Source organism: Urtica dioica, chromosome 2 (genome assembly GCF_054948205.1).
Source record: "Urtica dioica subsp. dioica isolate 48M chromosome 2, U.dioica_male_clone48M_v1_H2, whole genome shotgun sequence".
Taxonomy (NCBI): domain Eukaryota; kingdom Viridiplantae; phylum Streptophyta; class Magnoliopsida; order Rosales; family Urticaceae; genus Urtica; species Urtica dioica.
Window position 1 is genome coordinate 1,586,945 of NC_142757.1, and position 19,067 is coordinate 1,606,011.

The following is a 19,067-nucleotide window of genomic DNA, read 5'->3' on the forward strand; positions in this document are numbered from 1 at the left end:
GAGATCCGTGACGCTGTCTTTTGAAGACCGCACTTTAAACTTGAATAATGTTTATTTTGTTCCTACCTTTGGGAAGAACTTAATATCCGTTGCTCGTCTTCTTGAACAAGATTATTGTTTAAAGTTCATTAAGAATGGAATTTGTATTTCGTTTCCTGATAATTCTTTTGTCACTGATGCATGTATGAAGAATGCTCTTTTCTACATCTATCCCACTCAACCTTCTCTTTTAGACACCGAAATAGATAATGATCTAATTAGGGAGCCAAAGAGGATCAAACTTTCTGAATCCTCCGATCTAACAAAATCAACATACCTATGGCACTTAAGACTTGGTCATATCAGTCTAGATAGGATTAAGAGACTTGTGAGGGATGGTCCAATCCAAGCCTCTGCAATACGTTCACTACCTACTTGTGAATCCTGCATAGAAGGAAAAATGACTAAGCGACCTTTCTCCGATAAGGGTCGAACATCCACTGAGTTGCTGGAACTAGTACATTCTGATGTATGTGGTCCGCTCAACCAACAGGCACGTGGAGGATACGAATACTTCGTTACCTTCACCGATGATTACTCACGATATGGGTTTGTCTATTTGCTCAAACACAAATCCGAGACCTTTAACGTATTTAAGGTCTTTAGGGCTTTAGTGGAAAAGCAAACTGGCAAAGTGATCAAAACCCTTCGATCTGATCGAGGTGGTGAGTATATGTCTAGAGAGTTCGATGACTTTCTTAAAGAAGAAGGTATCGCTTCTCAGCTTACCGCACCTGGCACAACTCAACAAAACGGAGTGTTAGATAGAAGAAACCGAACTCTTATGGAGATGGTTAGATCAATGATGAGTTACTCATCACTCCCTCTTTCCTTTTGGGGATATGCCCTTGAAATAGCTGCATATATTCTGAACCAAGTTCCGTCCAAGACGGTTCCTGGTACTCCTTATGAACGATGGACTGGCCGTAAAGTGAATCTTGGCCACATCAAAATTTGGGGTTGCCCTGCACACGTGCTGAGGCAAAAGACTAGCAAGTTGCTAGTAGGTCAGAATTGTGCCAGTTTGTGAGATATCCAAAGGAAACCAAAGGTTTTACTTTCTATAGTCCCGAGGACGATAAGACTTTCGTTAGCACGAATGCTCGTTTCCTTGAGGAGGACTTTATGAAGAATGCGAAACCTAGAAGCAAAATTGTGCTTGAATAAAAGTTGGGTGAGGAAGCTTCTACCTTATCTGTAAGAACTGTTCTTACCCCAATTGAAACACAACCTAACTCATCAGAATCTCGTCAAGTAGTACTTCGACGTAGTGGGAGGGCTACTCAAAAGCGTGACAGGTACATGTCTTATGGAGACTCTCTTTTAGCCGTCTCTGACATGGATGATCCTGTTTCCTATAGCCAAGCGATGGCTTGTTCTGAATCAAACCTTTGGCTTGACGCCATGAAAGTTGAAATGCACTCGATGTATGTTAACAAAGTCTGGAAACTTGTAGACCTGCCTGAAGGGATTAACCCGTAGGGTGTAAGTGGATATACAAGAAGAAAAGGGGTCTCGATGGGAACGTCGAGACGTTCAAAGCACGACTTGTGGCGAAGGGTTATACCCAACAAGAAGGGATTGACTATGAAGAAACCTTCTCGCCAGTCGCGATGCTTAAATCCATCCGCATACTCATATCCATAGCTGAAGCTCTCGACCATGAGATCTGGCAAATGGATGTCAAGACAGCCTTCCTGAATGGCAATCTTGACGAGCGCATTTACATGGCTCAACCAGACGGTTTCGTGGATAAAGGTCAAGAGACCAAGGTTTGTGAGTTGCTTAAATCCATTTATGGACTAAAGCAAGCATCTAGGTCATGGAATATTAGATTCGATGAAACTGTAAAGAGCTTCGGCTTTGAACAGTCAATAGATGAGCCTTGTGTTTACAAGTTAATACACGAAGGCAAAGTTGTGTTTCTGGTACTATATGTCGATGATATACTGCTCATTGGCAATGACGTGGGTACGTTATCTGACGTTAAGGTCTCGCTGGCAAAGCAATTCGATATGAAGGATCTAGGAGAAGCCGCGTACATTCTGGGAATCCAAATCTTTCGAGATAAGAAAAACTAGACCCTGTCGCTCTCTCAAGCATCTTATATTGATAAGGTGATGGATCGCTTCTCGATGCAAGACTCCAAGAAGGGTGAAACACCCTTTAGGCATGGAGTTTCACTCTCTAAGGACCAGTCTCCCAAGACTGCACAAGAGATTGAAGACATGAGGAAGATTCCTTACGCCTCTGCCGTAGGAAGCCTCATGTATGCTATGCTTTGCACTAGACCTGACATCTGTTTCGCCGTTGGCATAGTTAGCCGTTTCCAATCCAACCCTGGACGCGAGCACTGGATTGCTGTTAAGCATGTTCTTAAGTATCTTGGAAGAACTAGGAACTTGATGCTTACATACTCAGGTACTGACCTGACTATGACGGGATATACCGACTCCGATTTTCAAGCGGATAAGGATTCCAGGAAATCCACTTCGGGATTTGTGTTCATCCATAATGGTGGAGCTGTTGTGTGGAGGAGTATTAAGCAATCTTGCATTGCTGACTCCACAATGGAAGCAGAATATGTGGCTGCTTGTGAAGCATCCAAAGAGGCAGTATGGCTTAGAAAATTCCTTAAGTATTTGGAAGTTGGTCCAAACGTCGACGAGCCCATGACCCTTTATTGTGATAATAGTGGGGTTGTCGCTAACTCAAAGGAACCTAGAAGCCATAAGCGCTCTAAACATATTGAGAGGAAATACCATTTGATTCGAGAGATCGTGCAGCGCGGAGATGTGGAAGTGAAGAAGATCTCAACGGTGGACAACCTCGCAGATCCATTCACCAAGGCCCTAGCGAACAAGGTCTTCGACCAACATCGTGAGGGATTAGGCATGAAGGACTACACACATCTTCTTTGAGTCAAGTGGGAGTTTGTTGTCAATGGTGCCCACAAGAAGAGTTGTAGTCTTTATTTTGTACATTTGATGTAATAAAGTCTCTTGAAGACTCTTGCTTGTAATTGCCTATTCATTTAATAATAAAGTTGAAACGTTCATTCATTCTTTCTTTGTTTGAAGCTTTATGATAAAACCTTAGTCCTTTAGTCCATAAACAAACTTAACAACTTACGAAGAGACAAATGTAGATTTGCATGAACAAACTCTTCGTAGTTTGCTTAAAACGATATATTCGCAATCTAAGGGTCAAAGGACTATTGACCCCGATATGATTGTTAGAAGAATCTATGATGTCTGGTTATGAGGCATTGAGAGTTGGAGACTCTATAGGTCTTCTAGGTATCTTCCGAAGGTACTGAATTGGCCAGTGCACTTCTAGAGACAAGATAAGAATAAACCATTTAACCTCTTATGTCTCAATGTCACTACGTATGAATTGCATCGTGCTTACCTTAATCCTGAAATGAGACATGTCATTTCACACCTTAGTATTCTCATTTGAGAAAGTCAGAGTTCGGACTCACTATGTGATTCCGAACAAGGCCTATTGGTGAAGTACTAAGTTGTGAGAATGTCATGAGTAACTTTGTGAAGTTCTCATAGATATGGAATTCATGTACAAGATTGCTGAAATGCAATGTATGTCACCTCATGCTTTGTTCCTTGGAGTGTGAATAAATGAACTGGCCAGTGTCCAAATTTAGTCCTGACTCTTTTGGATGAAACAATGTGACTTGTTAGCTCCTCGTCAATACATTGTTTCTAACTTATTCACAAGCGACAAAGGAGTTGAGGAAATAACAGCTAGAAGGGTAAAATGGTAATTTAGTAAATCCCGACTAGCTGATGACATTCATGAAGGGTAAACATAGATAATATTCAGTGGATCCGCTCATCATAATTAGGTTGAATTCTTGAGTAGAAAATAAATTTATTTGAACCCAGAGATTTTCAGTGTCAACTCTTTAGTGGAGTCAGTTGGCATTAAGCTAAACTTGGAAAAGGTTTGTGAACTTTTGAGTCCAAGTGTTTAGCTCAAGCTTTGTTCATTTGGATCCATGAGGTCACTATCACGAATCACATCGATTAGGAATAGTTAAACTGGAAGCTAAGTCAAAACAAGAACGAAAATTGTCAAAAGGGTATTTTTGTCTTTTGAGACATAGGATGAAATGAATGTCAATAAATTTTTTGACGTGGTCATTTGATGACAAGTAACACTCGGCCATAATAAGATTAATTGGGCCTTGTGGATTAATTTCATTTCATAAGAATTTTATTGAAAATTCTTAATGGGCCTTTTTCATGTTGTTATGAACAAATGGAAAAGCTTCTAGAATCCTTTTCTAGATAGTATAGGCGCCCAACATACCCAAATAAAGAGGAAACAAATTTCCCCCAAGGGGAAACCAAGGTGGGCTCCCAAATGAGTCAAGAGAGAAGCAAATAAAAGAGGAAACAAATCCAAGGACTTGCTTGGCAAGTCTTGGCCGTGTGACTCTTTGAAGGAAAGGGGAAATTGGCTCATGAATATGTGATATTCTATAGAAGAGGAAACTACCTTATTGAAGGTGAGACCTCTCCTATAAATAGGAGCCTCATTCCACACTTTTCATTCCACACAAGTTTAAGAGATTTGAGAGACTCTCTCTCTAGAACTTGGCCGCCCCTTCCTCTCACTCTGTAGTTTATTTTCGATTTTTTGTTTTGGCAGCTAGGTCCTCATTTGACGTAGAGTTTATCTCTGCGACTTCAAGACTCGTTCTTAAGTCGTAGTGTTTAAAAGTGCCCACTCATTGATTCCTTTTATTTCGAGTGATTTAGTGATAGAAACCATTGTGGTTGCTCGAGGTGCCGAGGAAAGAAAGAGAGACGGAGACGAGCGTTGCAAACTTTCCAAAAGCTTCTCAAAGTTCAAGCTTCAAGAAAGGTTAGTAAACTTCTATACTCATAATAGTTATTAATTCATTGTACTTGCTCTTTGTCTAGGTTAGTAAAAAACTGTTTTTACTGGAAAAGAAAATTTTTAAAATTCCGCCGCTTTGCGAAGCGTTAATTTTTTTCTTAAACCCTAGATCGATTCCAACAGTGCCGCCTCTCTCGATTGAACGATTAATCTCGAGCCTTCAAGTGCTCTAACGGTTTTTGAATGAAAATTGCCTACGCGTCTAGCACACTAGACGCGTCCACTATTTCTGACAAGAAATCGCCTACGCGTCCTGCATTTCCGACTGGAAATCGCCTACGCGTCCGGAATCTCCGCCACGACAAGGAACTCTTGACTTAGAGTCTTCCACGTCTCCAAAAGAGAGAAAACACACATTCTCTCTCGGGTCACTTAATGAATTATTGTTTAAAGTTCATTAAGAATGGAATTCGTATTTCGTTTCCTGATAATTCTTTTGTCACTGATGCATGTATGAAGAATGCTCTTTTCTACATCTATCCCACTCAACCTTCTCTCTTAGACACCGAAATAGATAATGATCTAATTAGGGAGCCAAAGAGGATCAAACTTTCTGAATCCTCTGATCTAACACAATCAACATACCTATGGCACTTAAGACTTGGTCATATCATTCTAGATAGGATTAAGAGACTTGTGAGGGACGGTCCACTCCAAGCCTCTACAATAGGTTCACTACCTACTTGTGAATCCTGCATAGAAGGAAAAATGAATAAGCGACCTTTCTCCGATAAGGGTCGAAGAGCCACTGAGTTGCTCGAACTAATACATTCTGATGTATGTGGTCCGCTCAGCCAACAGGCACGTGGGGGATATGAATACTTCGTTACCTTCACTGATGATTACTCGCGATATGGTTTTGTCTATTTGCTCAAACACAAATCCGAGACCTTTAACGTATTTAAGTTCTTTAGGGCTTTAGTGGAAAAGCAAACTGGCAAAGTGATCAAACACTTCGATCTAACCGAGGTGGTGAGTATATGTCTGGAGAGTTCGATGACTTTCTTAAAGAAGAAGGTATCGCTTCTCAACTTACCGCACCTGGCACACCTCAACAAAATGGAGTGTCAGAGAGAAGGAACCGAACTCTTATGGAAATGGTTAGATCAATGATGAGTTACTCATCACTCCCTCTTTCCTTTTGGGGATATGCACTCGAAACAGCTGCTTATATTTTGAACCAAGTTCCGTTCAAAACGGTTCCTGGTACTCCTTATGAACGATGGACTGGCCGTAAAGTAAATCTGGGCCACATCCGAATTTGGGGTTGCCCTGCGCACGTGCTAAGGCAAAAGACTAGCAAGTTGGCTAGTAGGTCAGAATTATGCTTGTTTGTGGGATATCCAAAGGAAACCAAGGGTTTCATCTTCTATAGTCCGGAGGACGATAAGACTTTCGTTAGCACGAATGCTCGTTTCCTTGAGGAGGACTTTATGAAGGATGCGAAACCTAGAAGCAAAATTGTGCTTGAAGAAAAGTTGGGTGAGGAAGCTTCTACCTCTTCTGTAAGAACTGTTCTTACCCCAACTGAAAACACAACCTGACTCATCAGAATCTCGTCAAGTAGTACTTCGACGTAGTGGGAGGGCTACTCAAAAGCCTGACATGTACATGTCTTATGGAGACGCTCTCGTAGCTGTCTCTGACATGGAAGATCCTGTTTCCTATAGCCAAGCGATGGCTTGTTCTGAATCAAATCTTTGGCTTGACGCCATGAAAATTGAGATGCACTCGATGTATGTCAATAAAGTCTGGAAACTTGTAGACCTTCCTGAAGGGATTAAACCCGTAGGGTGTAAGTGGATATACAAGAAGAAAAGGGGTCCTGATGGGAACATCGAGACGTTCAAAGCACGACTTGTGGCGAAGGGTTATAACCAACAAGAAGGGATTGACTATGAAGAAACCTTCTCGCCAGTCGTGATGCTTAAATCCATCCGCATACTCCTATCCATATCTGCAGCTCTCGACTATGAGATCTGGCAAATGGATGTCAAGACAGCCTTTCTGAATGGCAATCTTGACGAGCGCATTTACATGGCTCAACCAGACGGTTTCGTGGATAAAGGTCAAGAGACCAAGGTTTGTGAGTTGCTTAAATCCATTTATGGACTAAAGCAAACATCTAGGTCATGGAATATTAGATTCGATGAAACTGTAAAGAGCTTCGGCTTTGAACAGTCAATAGATGAGCCTTGTGTTTACAAGTTAATACACGAAGGCAAAGTTGTGTTTCTGGTACTATATGTCGATGATATACTGCTCATTGGCAATGACGTGGGTACGTTATCTGACGTTAAGGTCTCGCTGGCAAAGCAATTCGATATGAAGGATCTAGGAGAAGCCGCGTACATTCTGGGAATCCAAATCTTTCGAGATAAGAAAAACTAGACCCTGTCGCTCTCTCAAGCATCTTATATTGATAAGGTGATGGATCGCTTCTCGATGCAAGACTCCAAGAAGGGTGAAACACCCTTTAGGCATGGAGTTTCACTCTCTAAGGACCAGTCTCCCAAGACTGCACAAGAGATTGAAGACATGAGGAAGATTCCTTACGCCTCTGCCGTAGGAAGCCTCATGTATGCTATGCTTTGCACTAGACCTGACATCTGTTTCGCCGTTGGCATAGTTAGCCGTTTCCAATCCAACCCTGGACGCGAGCACTGGATTGCTGTTAAGCATGTTCTTAAGTATCTTGGAAGAACTAGGAACTTGATGCTTACATACTCAGGTACTGACCTGACTATGACGGGATATACCGACTCCGATTTTCAAGCGGATAAGGATTCCAGGAAATCCACTTCGGGATTTGTGTTCATCCATAATGGTGGAGCTGTTGTGTGGAGGAGTATTAAGCAATCTTGCATTGCTGACTCCACAATGGAAGCAGAATATGTGGCTGCTTGTGAAGCATCCAAAGAGGCTGTATGGCTTAAAAAATTCCTTAAGTATTTGGAAGTTGTTCCAAACGTCGACGAGCCCATGACCCTTTATTGTGATAATAGTGGGGCTATCGCTAACTCAAAGGAACCTAGAAGCCATAAGCGCTCTAAGCATATTGAGAGGAAATACCATTTGATTCGAGAGATCGTGCAGCGCGGAGACGTGGAAGTGAAGAAGATCTCAACGGTGGACAACCTCGCAGATCCATTCACCAAGGCCCTAGCGAAAAAGGTCTTCGACCAACATCGTGAGGGATTAGGCATGAAGGACTACACACATCTTCTTTGAGTCAAGTGGGAGTTTATTGTCAATGGTGCCCACAAGAAGAGTTGTAGTCTTTATTTTGTACATTTGCTGTAATAAAGTCTCATGAAGACTCTTGCTTGTAATTGCCTATTCATTTAATAATAAAGTTGAAACGTTCATTCATTCTTTCTTTGTTTGAAGCTTTATGATAAAACCTTAGTCTTTTAGTCCATAAACAAACTTAACAACTTACGAAGAGACAAATGTAGATTTGCATGAACAAACTCTTCGTAGTTTGCTTAAAACGATATATTCGCAATCTTAGGGTCAAAGGACTATTGCCCTCAGTACGATTGCTAGAAGAATCTATGATGTCTGGTTATGAGGCATTGAGAGTAGGAGACTCTATAGTTCTTCTAGGTATCTTCCGAAGGTACTGAATTGACCAGTGCACTTCTAGAGACAAGATAAGAACAAACCATTTAACCTCTTATGTCTCGAAGTCACTATGTATGAATTGCATCATGCTTACCTTAATCCTGAAATGAGACATGCCATTTCATAGCTTACGTATTCTCATTTGAGAAAGTCAGAGTTCGGACTCACTATGTGATTCCGAACAGGGCCTATTGGTGAAGTACTAAGTTGTGAGAATGTCATGAGTAACTTTGTGAAGTTCTCATAGATATGGAATTCATGTACAAGATTGCTGAAATGCAATGTATGTCACCTCATGCTTTGTTCCTTGGAGTGTGAATAAATGAACTGGCCAGTGTCCAAATTGAGTCCTGACTCTTTTGGATGAAACAATGTGACTTGTTAGCTCCTCGTCAATACATTGTTTCTAACTTATTCACAAGCGACAAAGCAGTTGAGGAAATAACAGCTAGAAGGGTAAAATGGTAATTTAATAAATCCCGACTAGCTGATGACATTCATGAAGGGTAAACATAGATAATATTCAGTGGATCCGCTCATCATAATTAGGTTGAATTCTTTAGTAGAAAATAAATTCATTTGAACTGAGAGATTTTCAGTGTCAACTCTTTAGTGGAGTCAGTTGGCATTAAGCTAAAACTTGGAAAAGGTTTGTCAACTTTTGAGTCCAAGTGTTTAGCTCAAGCTTTGTTCATTTGGGTCCATGAGGTCACTGTCACGAATCACATCGAGTAGGAATACTTAAACTGGAAGCTAAGTCAAAACAAAAACGAAAATAGTCAAAAGGGTATTTTTGTCTTTTGAGACAAAGGATGAAATGAATGTCAATAAATTTTTTGACAAGTTCATTTGATGACTTAATGTCACTCGGCCATGACTTGATCATTGGGCCTTGTGAATTAATTTCATTTTATAAGAATTTTATTAAAAATTCTTAATGGGCCTTTTTCATGTTGTTATGAACAAATGGAAAAGCTTCTAGAAGCCTTTTCTAGATGGTATAGGCGCCCAACATACCCAAATAAAGAGAGAATATTTTGTGCATGAATGTATGAAGATACTTGCCAAAAGAAAAAGAGGAAACAAATTTCCCCTAAGGGGAAACCAAGGTGGGCGCCCAAATGAGTCAAGAGAGAAGCAAATAAAAGAGGAAACAAATCCAAGGATGTGCTTGGATCCTCTTGGTCGTGTGCCTCATAGAAGAAAAGGGGAAATTGGCTCATTAATATGTGATATTCTATAGAAGAGGAAACTACCTTATTGAAGGTAAGACCTCTCCTATAAATAGGAGCCTCATTCCACACTTTTCATTCATTCCAAAGTTTAGAGATTGAGAGCTTCTCTCTCTAGATTTGGCCGATCCTCTCTCTCTCTCTCTCTCTCTCTCTCTTCAATTTTGTTTTATTGTTTTGGAACCTAGGTCCTCATTTGACCTAGAGTTTAGCTCTGCGACTTCAAGACTCGTTCTTAAGTTGTAGTGTTTAAAAGTGCCCACTCACTGATTCCTTTTATTTCGAGTGATTTAGTGATAGAAACTTTCGTGGTTGCTCGAGTCGCCGAGGAAAGAAAGAGAGATGTGCTGCGAGGGAGACGAGTGTTGCAACTTTCCAAAAGCTTCTCAAAGTTCAAGCTTCAAGAAAGGTTAGTAAACTTCTATGCTCATAATAGTTTTATTTATATGTACTTGTTCTTCGTCTAGGTTAGTAAAAGACTGTTTTTACTTGAAAAGAAAATTTTTAAAATTCCGCCGCTTAACTAAGCGTTAAACTTTTTCTTAAACCCTAGATCAATTCCAACAAAGCATTCTCTTAGATACCCGCTTTGCGCTTGACGGGGCGAGGCGACCCTTGGTCGGGCCGTCCGACGAGGGTCTCGGTTGTCGGCCCCGTCATCATCGGGGGCGGCTCTCTCCCCGGTGAAGGGCCGTGTTCGGCCACCTCTTGAAACCGCAGGGGCAAGCCCCCGCGAGCATTGACGTACCGGATATGTAGAACAATCAGATGGAAATATTTTTCAGATTCCTAAAACATATACTTGTAGTACAAAACCATAGAACATCCTTCATGTTTAAGCAGAGGCTTGATGAAAAATCAATATTGGTAAATGAAAGACTGAATATAAATCACTAACATACACAAGCCCTAATAGAACAATTGCAGAGACATGAATATATTTAAATTAGTGGAAGCTTCTTTGTCCAAGCTAAAGTACTCTGTGTTTCTGGATACTCACTGGACGCTATTTTTTCTCTTAAATCACCATAAAATTGCAATAGGTTCGTTCTGGACATATTCGTGACTTCCCTTAATTTTTTTATTTGTAGATATAGCAATCATACATTAGGTTTTTTTTTATCTCAAATACAGGAATAGCGCGAGAGTGAGAGAGTGACTAAAAACCAACCAGGCCATAAAACAAACGGGGGAGAAGGCACTTGAGGGTTGTCTAGTATTTCCCGAGGAGACATAGTGAATAAAAATGAAAATCCCCAAGTGTAATCGTGAAACAAATTTGATAAAAGAAATAGTGTATAAAATTAAGATTAATTTAGGCACAAGATAAACAACTTAAAACAAGTAGCCTAAACAACTCAAATCGCTGCTTATTATTTATGCAAATAACTCAAATTAATAAAATAAAATCCGAAAAGAAAATTGACACTCTAAAGATTTTACATTCAGAAATTGAAATACTCACAATCGGAGGGAGAAAGATGACATAGCTTAGGAGGGACGACGGCGGCGGGGCTGTGGAGGGACGACGGTGGCGGGGCTGTGGAAGGGTGAAGGTGGTAAGAAAAAGAGGGAGAAGATCGAGAGGGTTAGACGAGATTCAAAGAAATATAGGTGAGATAGTTAGAGGCAGTCAGCATACCTGATGACATTGAAGACGAGGGCGACGGTGACGGAAACAGTGACGGCGACGGTGATGGAAACAGTGACGGCGACGGTGACGGAAACAGTGACGGCGACGGTGACGGCAATGGTGGAGAGATTAAATTGATGGAGGGAGAGTGACAGATAAGAAGGTAATGCGGAGAAGAAGCAGATGATACGGAGAAGAAAATGTGAGATTGAGTTGCTTCTCGTGTGCTAAGGTCGATCGATTTATATACATATCCATGTTCTGAGAGTGGGTTGTTAACTTGGTAATAAATGAGGAAGAACCAGTCTTTAGATTACAAAGGTTAGTGTCAGTTATTGTTAACCGCGTTTTTGGGTCATTACTTAGAACTATCCGTGGTTCGGTCTAGGATCGGACCCTATAACCGCACGTAGGTTGGGTGTGGTGAAATTTTCTCTTCTCATCGTCTTTGCCTCACCAGAAAGAGGTTTCCGGTTTCCCGTCACTCTGTGATTAGTTCACCTTCGTGTTCGTCGTGTTCGTTGGGTTCTTCACGTTCTTCGGATTCGACGAGTCCTTCTAGTTAGTCGTGTTCTTCGGGTTCTTCGTATTCTTCGAGTTCTTCATGTTCTTCGTGTTTGTCGTGTTCTTCGCTTGAAAAGACAAGAAACGTGAACTAGAGGGACGCGAAGGGGTTTTCACTGGCGCGCCCTCCGACGCTCAACATTAGTTGAGGTGGGGGGCTTATCTTTCGTCTCAAGTGTCGAGAGAGAAAAATATAGTGAGTCGGGAGTGAAACAGAGATTTTCTAAGTCGAGAAAGACTTACCTTGAGAATGGATGAAGATGGGGTATTTATAGTTTTTCATATTGGAGTTTGAGTTGGTTTTGGAGGCAATTGAGCCTTGAAGGTCGTTTTTGGCCGTGGTGTTCCTTGGATGCCGATAGTTCCACGCCGATAGTTTTATGCCGATAGTCTCGGCCATGAAGCTCGCCGATAGTTTTATGCCGATAGTCTCGGCCATGAAGGTCGCCGATAGTTTTATGCCGAATGTCTCGGCCATGAAGTTCGCCGATGGTCTAACGCCGATTGTTTTGTTTCGATAGTCTTTTCCGCCGATAGTTCAAAGATTCTTGTCTTTGCCGATAGTCTTACTTTGCCGAAGATTTTAGGACGCCGATAGTTTGGTCTTGAACTTCGCCGATAGTCTTGCTTCTCCAAAAGCTTTATGTCGCCGATAGTTTGATCTCGAACTTTGCCGATGGTATGGCCGCCGATAGTTCAAGGATTCTTCCCTTTGCCGATTCTTGTCGTTTTTGCTCTCGGGGTATCATTTTTATCTTGTGAAAATGACGGCATAACAGTTATGATGTTGTGTGCTAATGTATATCGTGAGAGAAAAATGAGGACAAATAAGTCTTTAAAAAGAAATATAACTCCTGGGTAAATGGGTTGGTGGCCATATTATTTTTACTTTTCTTAATTGGGACATAAAATAATTAAAGAATGTGTTATGAAAACTTGCATATTTGGGAGGTAATTTAGGCTAAAAATTGAGTAAATTTAGAAGCGGAATAATTCGCTTCTAATATATTTGTTTGGATATTTAGAAGTGGGAATTCACCTCTAATCTCTAATGTATAATTACGCCTCTAATATTTGTTTTTTACGTAGAGGTGAACTATGCCTCTAAATCACTATTTTGCTTCTAAATTGAGGTGAAAATCCCGCCTCTAAATTAATTGCCGCCTTTAAATATCATTTTTTTTTCCTAATGAGATGCTCGAAATCAGTCGAATTTTGATGGATTTGGTCGGATTTAGTCGGTGAGAGAGAGAGAGAGAGATGAAGAGTCGGAGAGAAATGAGAGGGAAAGAGAGATTTGAGGGTTTATTTGATTTTTAAGGTTATATTTGTCCAAAAATATATATATATATATATATATATATATATTTTTTTTTTTGAGAATTGCACAAAGCTTTCATTAAAAAACGGGTAGAATACCCATCGATACAGACGAATAACATCTTAGACACGACACAGACTTAGATCGGAATGAATCTAACACTAAGTACAGGTGTTCGCTCATATTGTGCATACTTCCGACAAAAGGAAGAATAAAGAACACACTCAAAATCGAGCACACATTTGGCTCTTTCGATAAACCCATAATGGTTGATGGAAAGATCCAAATGACCGCGGTCCGATGACCATGAAGAAGATGACTCTTCAACCTGCATAGACACGAATCTAACAGGAGATCCACACTGGGATGGTGAAGGACGGCTATTCCGCCTCCAAAAAAACAAAACAAACATATTACCAAAACCAAGTCTTAAGAAATAGTAAACTAAACAACCAGAAATACAAATGGAAATCAAAAGGAAATCAACTTTGGTATCTCGTGCCGACTCACTCAGAACCACCGACGCCAAAAGCATTCCCCGATGGGTGAGCACGAGCCTGTCCCGCTACTCCGAGAGAGAACCCGACCGACCACCGCCTGAGACCACGACCGCCCGAGAGCTCCCCGACGCGCGACCACTGAAGCCCACCCAGAACAGAGAACACGGCGCTTGGACTTCAGAGAAGTTCAGATCTGAGGCTCGTCCCGACTCTAGAGAGGCTCGGATCTGAGACGCGACCGACCACCGCCTGAGACCGCGACCGCCCGAGAGCTCCCCGACGCGCGACCACTGAAGCCCACCCAGAACAGAGAACACGGCGCTTGGACTTCAGAGAAGTTCAGATCTGAGGCTCGTCCCGACTCCAGAGAGGCTCGGATCTGAGACGCGACCGACCACCGCCTGAGACCGCGACCGCCCGAGAGCTCCCCGACGCGCGACCACTGAAGCCCACCCAGAATAGAGCACGGCGCTTGGACTTGAGACACCGCCGGATCTGAGTCGCGACTGTGCGCGAACAACGCCCTCCCCTCCCGGATCTGAGTCGCGACCGACCACGGCCTGAGACCGCGACCGCCCGAGAGCTCCCCGACGCGCGACCACTGAAGCCCACCCAGAACAGAGCACGACGCTTGGACTTGAGGCACCACCGGATCTGAGTCGCGACTGCGCGCGAACAACGTCCGTGACCCAAGGGGGTAGGCGGCGGCGTCCAACTAGGTTTTCTCTGATACGTGTGTTTTAGAGAGAAAAAATTATGATACAGATGGTGTTTTTAGGTATTTGTCCAAAAATATTAAAATTCTAATTTAAGATATTATTGAATTAATGTCTAGTCTTTATATTTTTAAGCTGTGCAAAATAAAATTTCTCAATGAAATCGTGTGACAGTTTTGCTTAAACTTAGGATCACCAGGTCCAGAGCAACGACTACACAAGGGATCAAGACACTCCATTAATTTCTATTCATTTTCTTCTCTTTCTAGAAAGTAAATATAAAAAACCCTAGAAAAGAGGTAGGGAAGATAATTATGAAAGGAGTAGCAGAAGAATCAGGAGCGGCGTCGGAGAGCCAGTCGTCTTTGTCGGTGACAGGGGGTGGGAAGAAAGCAATCCCGGCGCACATGAAGGCGGTGTCGGGGTCTGCGGGAGGGATCGTGGAGGCGTGTTGTCTTCAGCCGATCGACGTGATAAAGACGCGCCTCCAGCTGGACCGCGGCGGCGCGTACAAGGGAATCGCCCACTGCGGCTCCACCGTGGTCCGGTCGGAGGGCGTGAGGGCGCTCTGGAAGGGACTAACTCCGTTCGCGACGCACCTGACTCTGAAGTATTCGCTTCGCATGGGCTCCAACGCCGTCCTTCAATCCGCTCTCCGCGACTCTGACTCCGGCGCCCTCTCCGCCCCCGCGCGCCTCCTCTCCGGCTTCGGCGCCGGCGTCCTCGAGGCCCTCCTCATCGTCACGCCCTTCGAGGTAACTCACGATCCACTGTTATATTATAAAATAATATATGATTGTTTGGATTCAGTTATAGCATGTACAGAATTCGGTTAATGCTTGTTTGGTGGTTCCTGGTGATTCTTTTGGGTGTGACTTTGGAGAAATTAGTAAGTAGAGAATGCGATTACTGCTGGTTTGGTGGAGAGTGAGCGGCTTTTGATTAACTTGTTTCGGTCTTGAGAACAATTGGATTCCGAAATACCGGATGGGTATCCTTGTGATTGTTTTGGGGAGGATTTTGGAATGGTCTCTTGTTGCTGTTAGGTACTTGTGTAAAATGGCTAAGTTTTCTCTTCGCTTCAAAGACTTGAATGCATGTGAAACTGGGTGACTGGGGTAGCAACTCTGTGTTAAAAGAGTTTTCTGAGAGTTTGTATCGGAAAAGCTGGTGTATTGTTGGTATATAGCATTAAGATGATTATACTAATCCGAGGTGATGGATTTATAATCTTAAAACATAGGTTAAAATGGGGTAGACTCTATTAATTATATTATCTTTTTGAATCTGCAAAACTTATTGGGGTTCAATTTCTTGTGTACTGATAACCCTGCTTGGATTTGATGATGGTTTACAATCAAACATGATACAATTTAGCTCTTTCAATTTCAAATTTTAAGTTGAAGGCGAAACTTGGGTTTACGATTTCCAACTTGAAAATGATTAAAAAAAATGAGCTATCTTTAAATGCATTTTGGTTGTATTAAATGGGTTTGCGTCAAGAGAATTGAGTTGGTGTGAACTTTCAAGATATACATTTTTATGTTATTTTATTACATTTTATATTGAATGTGACTTTGTTCAATTTGCGCTAAGTTTTTAATTATACAGTTAGAGTACAACAAATCAGAATCTCAATCAGAATTTTTTTTCAATTTAGGGTTTGTAAAGAGTATACTAGTGGAAATTATTGAATGCATGCGGCGGCTTGTTAAAATCTCTCTCTCAATGAACTCAAATTTGAGTACATTTATAATGTGAAAACTGATTATACTTGGTGAGTGCACTTATATAACTGCTTTATGAGAACATACTAGTGAGGACTGTCGCCTTTGTGCCATCTTTGTTTTCTTTCTGAATATTTCCCTGTTCTCTCTTTGCTCCACGGATCGAGAAATTACATTCAAGATTTCAAAAGGCACGTGAGGCCTACGTTTTCAGGTGTTCAGCGCAGGGAAAACACCTCGAAAATATGTGCCTCTAATTGGGAAACTGAGGCGTGCGCCTCTCTGATACGAGGCGGCTGCCTCACGCGCCTCAAAGGCACTGTGGCGTACCGAGGCTTGAGCCTGAGTTGGGCTATTTTAAGCGTATTGGGCTTTTACATTATAACCTCATCAAACTTGGTTGTTCCACTTTTAAGACAGGAGGTGCATAATATTATATTATACACCAGTCCGGAACTTCTAGAAATTTGAAATCACACGATAAAATTAACCATAGCCTATGATTTCTTCTCCCTATGAAACTGTATTTTTGCTAATTTTTTATGGAGTAAGAGTAAACGACATGTAGTCATGTCTCATGGTTCTGATCTTCATTTTCCTACTTTGTTGGATCTGGATATTTAGATTGGTTGCCAAACTTGCTGTTGTCTCTTTTGTCTTAGGTTGAAAATGTGCCCATTTGATTGATAGCTGTAAATGTATACAAGTTTGAAACTAATTGTTTTGGTTCTGGTTAAAGCAAATGAATAAGATATTTTAAATGAACTGATTTTGTTTTCTCTTTCCTTTCTGGTTCAGTTATGCATATGAATTTAGCATATCACGATATATTTGATGATTGAAGTTTATAATAAAATAAGAACAATCTTATTTTTCGGCATGCTAGACCAATGTAACAAAAGAAAAATATGGGTTAAAGGCTGTGATGACAGATTAGTTGTATGACATTAATATTCCAGGTGGTAAAAATCAGATTGCAGCAACAGAGAGGTCTGAGTCCTGAGCTTCTAAAGTACAAGGGCCCAATCCACTGTGCCCGCACAATCATCTGCGAAGAGGGTCTGCGTGGCCTCTGGTCCGGCGCGGCACCGACCGTGATGCGAAATGGGACGAACCAAGCGGCGATGTTCAGCGCCAAGAACGCCTTTGACGTGTTCCTGTGGCAGAAGCACGAGGGGGACGGGAAGGTCCTCCAGCCGTGGCAGTCCATGGTGTCGGGGTTCCTCGCTGGCACAGCGGGTCCCGTCTGCACCGGCCCCTTCGACGTCGTGAAGACGAGGCTAATGGCTCAGACCCGAGATCAAGGCAGTGGTCTCAAATACAATGGCATGGTCCACGCTATAAGGACTATCCACGCCGAGGAAGGGCTTCGTGCCTTGTGGAAAGGGCTAGTGCCGAGGCTGATGAGGATTCCTCCGGGGCAGGCCATTATGTGGGCTGTTGCTGACCAACTGACCGCTTTGTATGAGAGGAGACATATTTTTAATGCTCCGTTGTAGGTTTGTTTGGTTTTACGCATCGATTTTTCTTTCTTTTCTTTCTGTAGTCAAAAGGAAATTGCGTTTGAACTTGATTCTTTACTTGGTCCAGTCAGGGAGTGTCATTGTATTAATTACTTTCCCCTGAGGTGGGGACCAATTTTCAAGGACATGCAAATAACTCAATGTTGAGATATGGCAATTTTCAGTTCTTAAAAGTGATAAACTTGTGGTCTCTATGAGACAAAGCTCTTCAATTTGTTCGAAATTTTGGAGTTTGTGATACTCAAACGGATAGCGAATCGTACCGAACTCCAATTAGCAATTCATTTACCCAATTCTAAATTCATTGCAGAACTTATATATATATATATATATATATATATATATATATATATATATATATATATATATATATATATAGTTCTTTTTCTCAGCTAATAATAAAAAGGAGTATTAAAATACTCATCAACTTCTTTAGATTGGGCCTTTAGTTTTTGACCAATTCTCAGCAAATTAACATCCAGCCCAACTCCATAATCCAATTCTAATTTCATTGCCTAATCTCATGCCTTACATCAGGATTATACACACACACACACACACACACACACACACACACACACACATATATATATATATATATATATATATATATATATATATATATATATATCCATTGAGGTGACAATTGCAGAATTTCAGTTTTAAAACTTTTAATTATTCGAATATGTATATGAATTGCAAATATGGTCCAAGTAATAAAAGCCCAAGTCTCCTTTGGATCCCAATTCCAATACGTCTCCCATGCTTCATTAATCCATACAGCTCCCGAAAGAATACATATCGTTAAAAAAAGAAACTCTAGACTAATAATGTGTGTGTACAAAAATAATTTTTTATTATTTATTGGGCTTTAGTTCGGCCAAAGCCCAATAAGTGATTCAGACCAGCTCTAAGCGAAAAGCCTAAGCCCAGCTCATTGTGAGGAGAACAGATCGCTCGCGTTGGTCCAATCAAGGAACAAAGTCGTGGTGAAGCTGAAACCTCACCGAGAAGACCGGATCTGAGACTTGACCAGCCTGCGATGTGGCGAGGATGAGCTGACCAACACGTGCCCAAGAGATGATTCTTTCTTCGCCTATAAGTAGCGACTGTTGTATTCATTTTCGCATACACAAACTTCTACTCGGTCTTTCACTTTTATTCAAATTCTCTCGGTCTTTTGTTGAGTTCGCCTTCTTAAGTTCGGCACTTCACCTCTTGTAAACGATCATGTTCCGTACCAATATTTCTTCTGAATT

At 41.6% G+C, this 19,067-nt stretch overlaps 1 protein-coding gene across 1 annotated transcript; it reads left to right on the plus strand.

Annotated features, from left to right (window-relative positions):
* The first annotated feature begins 14,703 nt into the window (after nucleotides 1-14,703).
* Nucleotides 14,704-18,080, plus strand: MSFC1 (Mitochondrial substrate carrier family protein). The gene is made up of 2 exons (XM_089607271.1): nucleotides 14,704-15,313; nucleotides 17,245-18,080. The coding sequence occupies exons 1-2, from the start codon at nucleotides 14,873-14,875 to the stop codon at nucleotides 17,782-17,784; spliced, it is 981 nt and encodes a 326-aa protein (XP_089463397.1). The 5' UTR covers nucleotides 14,704-14,872; the 3' UTR covers nucleotides 17,785-18,080.
* The last annotated feature ends 987 nt before the right edge of the window (nucleotides 18,081-19,067 follow it).

Coding starts and splice junctions, on each gene's coding strand:
- MSFC1 (XM_089607271.1), top strand. CDS start 14,873: ATGAAAGGAGTAGCAGAAGAATCAGGAGCGGCGTCGGAGAGCCAGTCG. Junction 15,314..17,244: donor TCATCGTCACGCCCTTCGAG/GTAACTCACGAT, acceptor TTAATATTCCAG/GTGGTAAAAATCAGATTGCA.